Source organism: Buceros rhinoceros, unplaced genomic scaffold, assembly GCF_000710305.1.
Source record: "Buceros rhinoceros silvestris isolate BGI_N320 unplaced genomic scaffold, ASM71030v1 scaffold45894, whole genome shotgun sequence".
In the NCBI taxonomy this organism is placed as follows: Eukaryota; Metazoa; Chordata; class Aves; order Bucerotiformes; family Bucerotidae; genus Buceros; species Buceros rhinoceros.
The window spans coordinates 7,349-18,559 of record NW_010409742.1 but is presented as its reverse complement, the minus strand read 5'-3'; the positions used below and the strand labels follow the sequence as shown (position 1 = coordinate 18,559).

At 42.0% G+C, this 11,211-nt stretch overlaps 1 protein-coding gene across 1 annotated transcript; it reads right to left on the bottom strand.

Annotated features, from left to right (window-relative positions):
• Positions 1 to 2,774: 2,774 nt before the first annotated feature.
• On the bottom strand, positions 2,775 to 10,571 carry UBE2L3 (ubiquitin-conjugating enzyme E2L 3). The gene is made up of 3 exons (XM_010135317.1): positions 10,479 to 10,571; positions 7,016 to 7,202; positions 2,775 to 3,594 (listed from the first exon to the last, which is right to left on the bottom strand). The coding sequence occupies exons 1-3, from the start codon at positions 10,545 to 10,547 to the stop codon at positions 3,440 to 3,442; spliced, it is 411 nt and encodes a 136-aa protein (XP_010133619.1). The 5' UTR covers positions 10,548 to 10,571; the 3' UTR covers positions 2,775 to 3,439.
• Between the last annotated feature and the right edge of the window lie 640 nt (positions 10,572 to 11,211).

Sequence of the window (11,211 nt, the reverse complement as noted above, 5' to 3'; positions counted from 1 at the left end):
TGGTATCTGACGGGTTTGTTTTTAAAAACCCATCCTCTGTATCACGTAAGGGCTGTGCCATGCAGCCGAGCCAGCTGCGAGCAGTGTTACTTCTAGAATGACTTGACTCCTGATGCTTGTCCACTGGTGTTCGACGGCAGAATTTTCCTGCTGCTTGGCCAGAGCGAACAAAACCCCCCAGATGGCAGAGCTGCAGCTCCTCCGCGCAGCTGGACCCGCCAGTGCCATCTAGTGACTCACGATACTTTACTCCCGTGCAGGGATACGCCTGACAGCAACACCGGCTGTTGAACAGCAGAGCTCAGCTTTTTGCCTCGTGACTGTATTTTGGTGGACATTGTTTAACCTTATTTCTAACCTTTAAATTGCTCCCTATTCTCACCGACGAATTCGCTCTGAGCTCAACCGTCAGGACGTCACACGCCCGTTGACTGTTGTGCCCGTTTTCTGTTTGGGGAACCCTGACAAGCCGCCAGCTGGCTTACCCAAGCAGGTTCTGCACTGCAAACAGACAAACAAACAAGTATTTTGCATGTTCCCTATTTTTAAATGAACAGCATTAACCCCCAAAGTTTCTTTTAAATGCAAGAGAGCTTTAAGTAGAGAAATTAATAAAGAACTACAAACACACATCCAACAGGGAACAGGGTACAGAGCTAAGGAAGTTTCCCAGAGGTTCTACAAAAGCTTTAAAGACAGCACTGAGTTCAAGTGAAAAACACCCAGAGCACTACCTACGACGGCCACTGTACCAGGATATTTCAGAAAAGGTCTAAGCCCCAAATCTCTCTGAAAATAAAACCATGCCACAAAGCCTTTGAGAGCAACTTTTATTAGGATAGCAGAATGGAATTGCAGAAAGCCTATACCAGTACTCCTGGGTGTCCTTTCACCGAGGCGTTGTTTTTATTTTGGATATTAAACTGCATGTTCAGAATTCTGCGTGGCTCAGGGAACCAGAGGAACAAGAGTGTGATTTCCTGAGTTAACATAGAACTTCCCACCTCAATTTTTTTCTCCTCAGACTTCCACCATGCAGTACAGTCTTTATCTCCTTTTCCAGAGGGCTGCCTACAAAAGCCACCACTCACGTCCCACTTCTCGTAGTTTAGAAATTGAACTGAGGAACACACCAAGAGAACTGACAGCAGTATCTGTCTTCTCTGCGACTGCTGCAGATGAAATGGGAATAGCTGGTGTAGCACTGCTGTGCCCTGCGCAAATCGGCTGCAGTTCCTCGAATTACACAGCCCTTCCTGTTCCCTTTCCACGGCATCCAAGTCACGCTGCAGCGGACAATCGCAGCCTCTGACCGGCGAGGCTTACAACCAGCACGTGAACTATCGAGTAGTAACGAGGGCAGCAAACTAGTGCTACAGCTTTGTTTTAAACAAGAAGGAAATTCAGAGTGGCAAGTTCCCATGCTAACAGATGCGATCAAGAGGTACAGCGACTCGCGTGACGCGAAAGTTACACACTTGAGTTTGACAGATAATTTGGCATTATTTTATTATGAATCCGAGTGACAGTGAATGAAACAAAATGAGTACTAGCTTCCTGCAAATGGAGACACAAAAATGTGAGAATTTGGTAACAGACTGTGCTCTCACAAGCCTGAAAACACTTAGAAATGCAAGTTTCTGTAAATAAGGTGAATGTGGTTTAATTTTATTTACCTGCCAAAGAATCCGTCTAAGAACACTTAAACATAAAATGTCTGAGCTCCCTAACTTATAAAAAAAATTACTTTCAGAGGTGAGGTACTGGGCTGTCATTTTTTACACTGGATCAGAAATGAAAGCCAGAGGAGAGGGATGAGTGAAGAAAGAGCGAATATACAAGACATTAAAACCAAAGAGACCCACCGCTTGACACACTAGTTCTGAAAGGTCGCAAAGGCAGAGGCTGTGCTAAACCAATTCAGGAGTGCAGACACACCTGGGAGCAAGGGATTTTCTAACTCAGCTCCTGCACATCGAAATGCTACGTGCTCCCAGATCCCTGTGGGTTCCCGGAGGTAAACGGGTTTGCTCAGGAACACACCCAGCTGGACAGGCAGGAGGAGGCGGCAGTTTGATTGTGTGGCAGTTTGACTGTGGAGCCATGATCACACTTTAGAGTGGGGAAGCAAGACAGGCAGCCAGGAGAAGAGCGAGGAGACACAGCAAAGGATGCTCCGTCCCAAACAGAAACAGCTTCCTTCAGCAGGCGCAGGTGTGCCCCGCAGCAACGGGAGAACAGCTCTGTGATTACGTTACAATGACACTTGAGGTACTCGCTAATCATCTCACCGGTGTGGGTTCAGCACGGGAGCAGCGGTGGTGAAGCGTACTCGGTTACAGGTTATTGCTTAAGCCCACCCTCACACTATGTCCAGCAGGAACTGTACAGGAATTCGGCGGGAAAGTGGCACAAGTGCCATCCCATAAAACACAGATGTTTTCTCACGCATTCTGATGGAAAAGTGTTCTAAGCTGGCCAGAAGTGCTGTCAGATTCAGTACTTGAATTCAAAATTAACATTTCTGAAATACCAAATTTTATCTCAAAAACCAGTTTATCGCTTTGGTACCTCCTGGTTCCCAGTTTCTGAGTCTCTTCCCAGCTGGCGGCAATGTTGTCCTGTGCACGTTTCCCTCGCTGCTCTGCAGAGGTATTAAGAACAGCAGTGAAAGAAGCTTGTAACCACTACTCGTTTGCTACAGAAATTTTTTTCCAAAGTTTTCCAAAAGCAGGACATGAGCCATATTTTAATTCAATGACACACACAGAAACTTGGGTTTCCCCGTTTAATAAACATTTTGTGGTAACATCAGCCAGATTTACATGAGACCTGGACATTGTTTCTGATTGGGTTTGTGGGGTTTGTTTGTTTTTTGTTTATTATGTTACAAACTGAAGTTAAGGGGAACTTGCAACAAGTCCCACAAAGCACAGTGCAACATTTAAAAAGGAAAGTAAACAAAACTGCCAAACACTCAATCATTCTCTGCCAGAACTGGGATGGTTTTTCCTAAGACATCAGTTTGAGGAGGGGGATAAAATTCAATGAAGAATTAAGTGAACTCAAGATAGTGGGAACTGCAGGGAAAAATAAGAAATGACAGCCACAACCTTTTCAATTTAAGGGCAGAATATAAGTCTAAGATATTTTTGATAAATTCTGACAAGAAAAAGAAAACAGCATACTTTAAAGTATATTGAAGCAGTGATTTTTAAACAAAGAAAGCAGAACTAGAACATCTTAAATTTTAATCCTTTCTTTACAGGTTACCTAGCCCACTTTTGATTAAGAAAACTGTAGAAAGTTAGTATCAGCCACAAGTTAACACCGAAAGGTGGCACTTGTCAATTTTCCATAGAGTCCTGCTTTACGGGGTGTCTCAAATGCACTGCTCCGATCTTCTAGCGTACGTTGCTGACATCAATTGTGTCAGATTTTAGTCCACTGGTCGCTTTTCACCATATTTCTTTGTAAACTCTTCAGCATTCTTACAGAATTTTTTACGGTCCTTAGAGTATTCTTCAGCTAGGTCAGCCCGCAGGGGGTGCTCGGGCTGTGGATCATTCACCAGTGCTATGAGGGACTGGATTACTGTCAAAAGAAGTACGAACACTGTCAGAGACCAAGATGGTTAATTGCTACAAATCCAAAAGTATGCAAAATTCCCCAGCCAGAAAAGAGCTTTAACTGCATTTAAATACATCCCCATAAATCGAGAGTCTTTCCAAGAGCAGAGCACGGATGAACTATCGCAACACGCCAAGATTAGTTCAATGACTGAGTGAACACCAGAAAATCCCACTTGTAAACAAAATCAACTTCAACAGAGACCAAAGCGCACTACAAATTATTTCCTGTGTCACTGGCATCCTACCTGAAATAACCTCCAGTGGCTAAGAAACTCCGTTTCACAGGCAAGGCCATCTAAAAGAGGTTGGGTAAAGATGGAATTTCCACCGTGAAACATTTTCCCCTAACACCCGTCACAGGGATGCAGCTGTAACTGTGCCTGCCTTTAGGAACTTTTTTTCCAGCTTTATTCTTCTACGACTCTTCCTTCCCCTAGAAACAGGGGATAACTCTTCCCTTTACTCTAAGCTGCCAAATATCTCCATAGCAGAGATATACCAGGCAACAAATGGGTAAGAACCGCAACACGCCTTTCACCCACTGTTTACAGCCGTGTCATCAACGTTCCCGTCACTGTCAAAGGAAATGTCATTCTTAAAATAACTGAACTGTACTTGACACTTCGGCCGTGAACCTTGTGTACTGCAGTGACATTCAGTGCTGCATACTCCTCGTATGCATTCTCTTGACCATTTAAAGCTAATCGGTCACAACAACCAGGATTTCTCATATCCACCCACTAAAAGGTGTATGTGTAACCAGGCAAGGCCACAGCCACTGGGGACACAGAAGCAGCAGCATTTCACCGTATGACACCAATATTCCCTTTGAGGTAAGTTTGGGCTACCCACAGGGACACAAAGCAGCACCGCAGGAGTTTTTCAGGCAAGGGTAGCAAAAGACTGTTAACTTCCTGCCCTGCACACTAGAGCCAGCTGCCTCCTGCGCTCACGCAGAACTCCAACACCATCCAGCACAGGGCGCTCCACAACTCAGCTACGTGTGCTGGAAGCGCAACATGTCTGTCAGTTGTTCTGAAACTGCTGCTGAGCAGTCTGACTGGTTTTGCAGTGAAAGTTCTTCCAACACTTATCACTCTGTTAGATGCTGGAATAGCAGAGCAGCTTCTTTCAGAGCATCAGTCTTTTCATGCTCATACCGCTTTCCTCCCCCACCTGATAGGAACGGGGAACGAAGATCCTCAAAACTCAGAGAAATACGCTGGTGGCTGTATCACTAAGCGGGAACATTTCTTAGCACGAATAAGAGTTTATACTGAACAAACCATCTCAGGAATGTAGAATTGGTATTAGCTTACTGCACAGGAACTGCCCAGTGCTGGGCTTGTGACAACTGTCATCGCATTAATGACTACATATGGAACTAGCATCAGTACTGCCCGTGACGATCCCTTTTCACTCGGTAAAACACTACACAGAAAGCGTTACTGTGTTATTAAACTTATTTAACACAAGCCAGAAAAAAAAATGGAGTAGTCTGACAAGAGTGCCTCAATAACTGCAGCATTCTAAAATGGTACCGTCACAGTCTGTTTTAATATTAAGCATAAATTAATGAAGAATACAGCAGTAAGATGCATGTTTAGTACATGACAGGTGAGTTAATGATTTATGATACATCTAATCTTTCCACTCTCTTGCCAGCTGACTGATTGAACGCAATCTCTTTGATGAGGTACTAGTAGTGCTGCGTTATTTCCCTGAGAAAGGCCTGCGCAGCCAACAGAGTGAAGTTTAATTTTCAGTGCAGGAGTTCTGGAGAGAAAGGAACAGACACTTAAGCTGCGCTGTAATAGTGGTGTTGGAGGTTCATACCATGATGGAGTAACTACTGACACTAAAACAACTTCTTGAAGAAAGCATTAAAAGCACAAAAGACCCCAAAACAAGAGAAATGGAGAGATTTGCAGTATTTTGGTACCCTCGGTTTGATCCAAATTCTGGTTTTAGCACAGTTTTTATTCACTCTCTCAGATAAGAAGGGAATTGCTACTTCGCAGGGAGAGATTATTTCCTGCACGCAAATGATTGCTTCCATAGTTCCAACTAATGCCAACTTGCATTTCAAGCTCGGTAGAGACACGTTTTTCCTTTACGTAACTAGGGAAGGCTGGTAAAGATTAAAAACAACTCCTAAGTGTTAACAGAAACCTTCTACACATTGTTTCCATTTCACCTTTCCCAGGGGTCTCTGTCCTGTTTAACCTGGGATGAATCAACAACAGATCATAAGATCTTCAGTGACCTATTTGAGTTTGACAAGTTTTTTGCTGCCACCTCCTCTTTCCCCAACATTCAACTCCTTGATCTTTTCCAACACAACTACAGGAATTTTCCTATTTTGCCTTTGGGGAAAGATCATGCAAACTGTAAGGAGTTTTATTAGCATACAGAAGTATACAGAAGAAAAGAAATCTTAATACAGCATTGTTTACTAGGAGGAACAAAGTTCAAGTGAAAACCATCTTAAAAGAGGACTCTGGAAGAAGGAAATATTTTCTCCTACAAAGCAAGAAGCTTCAGTGTCACTGAAGCTCTGGCACTGGACTGAACTGCTGCTTGTTTGCATTAATGATATTAAGAAATACACAGGTTTTGCAAGGATGTTTCCTCTTTCCATATGTACAGCAATAAATGCTTACTAACAAACTAACCCTTACCTGCCAGAAAACATTAAATTCTCACCCTAACCACTAACGGAAGCAACAACAACAGAAAAAACCTACTCAGATCACACTAGCAGGCTGCCACAGAACTCAGAGAAACTTTTCCTTAAAATACTCCAATTTTTACCCAAAGCCACTACAGGCAGTAAGCCTCGCAGCACTGATCTTTTAAGGACTAGGAGTCAGTTTGTGTTATGATTTCAGGTTTTGTTTATGACTCCCTAGATATTTCAACCCGTATGTTCTAATCACTGAACCACGTGGCAGAGATTATAAAACACACAAAGCCCTGAGGTTCTCGGCCCTTTCTTTCAAACATCCAGGAAGGTACCGAACACCTCTGGACTATAAATTCACTGTTTAAAAAGAAACACAAAATAACCCCTCCACAAACTACCACCAGAATTTCAGTAGCTGAGGACACCACCTTAATGAACTCTTCATTCAGGAGAAGTTTTATGGCTTCCTGGAGGTAGAAATGCCACGTGTCAGTCTCATCACCTTACGTCCCCGTGACGGATTCCAAAGGAGTTGCACACTGGGATCACAACACGTGATTTGTGACACACACCTTATGACAACGAACGTGCCATAAAGAGCAGTGACCAGCTGACAAGCTGGAACACCATTAGCTTTAAGTTTAAACATTATGCAAAGTTTATCGACAGCCAGTTCTCTCTCCACATGGAGTCCTACCTTGGTCAGTTTTGGTTGCTGGCTTCCAGTTTTCAGCACTAATTACTGGCAGACAAACCTGCCCCTTTTCATCGATGTTAGGGTGATAGATCTTTGTTTTAAACGTAATCTTAGGAGGTTTGAATGGATATTCTGCTGGGAAGTTTATTTCGATTCTGAAGGCTCCTTTGTCATACGGAGGATTGTCCTGCAACAAGAAGGCAGAATGTCAAGGATCTGCATATTCTAATGGATGCAATTCAGAAGAAGCACGCTCCAGACTTCCATCTATCAAATAATCTCTTTCAAAGGCCCTTTATCCCAACACATACCACCATGTCTAAGTGCTAGGAAATGTTAAAAACTCTTTGTTAAGAAAGTGGCAATACAACCTCTACACTTGTATTTACCCTGGAGAAAGCAAGTCACCACTGTTCTGAAGTTGGCTGACGCTTCTGCTGTTTACTCCAGACTCAAGGTTCTACCTAATAAGTAATTCCCAACTTTGTTGTTCAAAAAACCATTGTAAACCCTTTCCAAGACACAAACAGGAAGCCTGACAAGGAAAACAGGTTTCTCTAAATCTAGTTACTTTACGTGTCTCTCAACATGGCGGTACAAACAGCAAAGAAATGTGATTTGTCAGATTTCCCTCTATGCTCTGAGAATGTTTCTGTGCTGACTACACAAAAATCTGCTGAGCGCTCATTGGTACTAAAGATAGATCTTCAGGGTGTCTGCCGATGAGAACATCCTGGATTTGTATGCAGTTTTAGCTCCCACTCTATCAGATCATTTTTGAAGGAGCGTGATGAGAGAACCGTGAAGTAAGCAAAGCAGTTCTTCATGCTGAAACTGAAAACAATGCCCAGAATCTCAATTTAGAAAACCCGTTAGACTATTGATACTGCTTCAAGTACTAACCGCAGAAGAAAAATAAACCACTGCTACATTGAAAGCTACTGCACATTCTGCACAGCTACTGAAAACAGTAGCTATGGCATGGAGTGTTTCCAAACACGCTGGGAACAAGAATCAAAGGATAAGAATTTCCAGTTGGTGTAAAGTATAATCATACACATTCTTCATTAGCAACCCAACTGTTCCCTGCAATCAGGAAACAGAAGTTAAAAAAGGTTTACAAGTATTTTGGGGTGGGGAGCCCTATTAAAATATTATTCAACAGAAAACATTTAATTTCCATGTCACCTAGAAGGAGAAGTCTGGTTGTGCGTTTCTAAGAAATATGGCACAATTTCTGCGGTTGAAGGAAGAGGTATCTAGATCGGCTTTAAAATCCTTTTTATCCAAGCAATCCCAAAAGCTTTGGAAGTTTAACAGGTAACTTCTGGGGATGGTGACAACTAAAGCACTTAGTGCCCTCTCCCCCCACAGCTCACTTGCTCTTGCCTCTGTCGCATGCTGCAATTTATGAGGATGTTCAGTGAACTGAGACAGGAACTGACCTGGCTTAAAAATGTCCCTTTTCTGCTTGACTCTCAGTCAGAACAGTTCTTCACTAGAACTCACCAATAAATTGAATCAAAAATGTATGTAAAGAATCGCTCACATTTTAAGTAGGCAAAAGACTATTCAAGCAATTAGTTTCTAATTATTTGTTATATTTATTCTGACACTGACAATGGAGAGAAGCAGAATTATAAATACTGAAACGCAAGCGACAAACGCAACTCATATTCACCTGGAGTATTTTTACTCTGCAGAAGTTTGATCAGAGCAAGCAATTTGGATTAAGGGAAATGAAATTCATGGTACACCAACAGCACCTCTTACAAGAGCAAGGAGCTGGAGCAGACAGTCTTGTTTTGATGTGGAAATCAGCCAGTGCACCTTTTCTACACACAGTGCATGAACTACCTTTTCCTACAGTTTAGAACAGGAAAAGAATTTGACAAACTACCTTCCATTTGCTTCCCAATTGAGCACTCTTAAAAACTAACAGTTGCTCCCAAGAATAAAATAGGGTACATCAACAAAAACTTAACAAGTGTTTTGCTTTATTAGTCATATTTACCAACCTTACAATGATTCAAGGTATTATCAGAGCAGTAAACTGTCACGCACAAACTGCAAATACCAGAGCGGCTTATTGAAGTGCATTGTTGTTTCTCAGATCTGTCAAATTTTTAATGTAAAATCCCACTTGCTTTATTTGCAACAGTACACACAACCACTCCAGGAAACACTTGCAGATATAACAGTAAACGAACTGTATTCTACAGCATTTGAAGTGCAGAGGCCTAGCCGTGATCACAGCCTGTGCAATCCGACTGCAGGAACGTGAATTCCCACTAACCACGCAGAGGCATGGCTCAGGGGCTTGCACTAAAAGGACTGATTTACGCTGGTTGGGCGACCTTTCCTGTAGCACCCAAGGAGAAGCAGAACTGATGTCTTAGTGGCACAGCCTCTATCGCTGCAGACTTACCAAAGCAGCTCCTGGAATGGAGGGAGCACAGGCCATGGCAGTGGAAAATACAGGAGGTGAAAATCCGAGTGACTTTCAGCTAAGGAATTCAACATACTAGATGCCCTGCTTTCCCCTTAGCAACGAATCCCTCTTGATTTGACTAATACAGTGGCTATCTACTTCTAGTAAACATTCTCTTAAAGGATTGTACTGCTTTCAAAAAACTGAAGTGGTGGTGGTGGGTTTGGCATTAATTAATGCCTAGAGATTTTCTTTTTAAAAGCTCACCTCTGAAAATTCAGACCTTTTCCTTGCATCCTTTTCCCAATACTCAATTTTATCTTAGGAATAAATCAGTTGGTTAAAAAAAAAATTCTATTGAGTGAATAAAATACTTCATACCTAAGGGTTTTTTTTCTCTTACAGTGATGTAGATTTTGAACTTTAAGCTTAATGTAACAAGCTACAAACCTGAAGTGCTTCCCCCTTCCAACACCTCTCCCAAGTAACCCAGTGCCATCACCAATCTGCAGCCCTCGTCAGCTGCAGCCGTGGGTCAGACCAAGCCTATGGTTATGAAGCACCCGGGCAGGTATTGATCAGAGACATCTAGAACACGTTTCAGTTATACAGGGCTATTTCTTCAGACTAGTTATAAGAAACACCTATTAACATCATCAGACTTTGCTAAGAGAAAACACAGAGGACACTCAAATAAAATACGGCAGGAAGATTACACGATTTGCCCAATATTTTGCAGGATGTCTGAAGAGAGACAAGAATTCAACCCAGGAGCACCTTTGCTGCCCAGAGTATGTTTCAGGTGCTGCAGTATCATCTCTGTAAATTTACACTGTATTTGGAGACAACATGCTTCTGAACAAACCCACAACTCTGAAAGCCAAGTTTTCTATTAATAAAGAACATTCTTGTCAGGGTGCAAAAAGTTATCTAATGGTCATCAGCAGCTCTACTGAACGGTGGAGTGATGAGATCTAAACAATACTTATTTTGTTTTAAAGCTCATTACAATAAGGCATAGTTTTTACTCACAGGAACAATAAGCCCTTGCCAGGTCAATAAATTAGCTTCATCAACCTGGATGTTACGGAAGTTTTTCATTCCACACTTGCGGATTTCTTCAAGCTCCTGAAAAACAAGAAAAGTGGTAAATTAGAAATGGTATTAAGCAAGATATGCATATTTTATTTTTCAAAATGCTCAGAGGTCACTGTGCGTTTTTTTTATGTTAAAAAGACCAGAGGTTTTAGCAATGGCAAGTGCAAGTAAGAAAAAATTTTGCACCTGTGAGAAGTAAAATTGAGACAAGGTATTAAAAACTAGTTTTTATATCTCAAATGCAAATCAGTGCCTTTGATAACAGACTACTGATAACTGTGACACACAGAAATAAAGTGCATCTTAACTTTTCTTCAGACAATTCCTATTTGGAAGAATTATTTCATGACAGTTTGAAACATAAAGTCACTGAACAGGCCAATTATTTCACCTGAAAACTAACAAATTCCTGCACAACCCACTTAAATTGATGCAAACCCTGAAAAATATCAGTCTAAGCCAAACTAGCCTTTTCTAGAGCAATAAGGTGAGAAGGCAGAGCTTCCTCTCTGTTTTGTGCCTCAAGGTTAACCATATGTACTAAGATACTCTCTTTATGGCTGTGTGACACTTGAACAAGGTGATCTCTCTGCACCAATCACCACTCAAACCATTTTTGATCAATTAGTGATTCAGGTATCACCAAAACAACTACTTTTAAATTTAA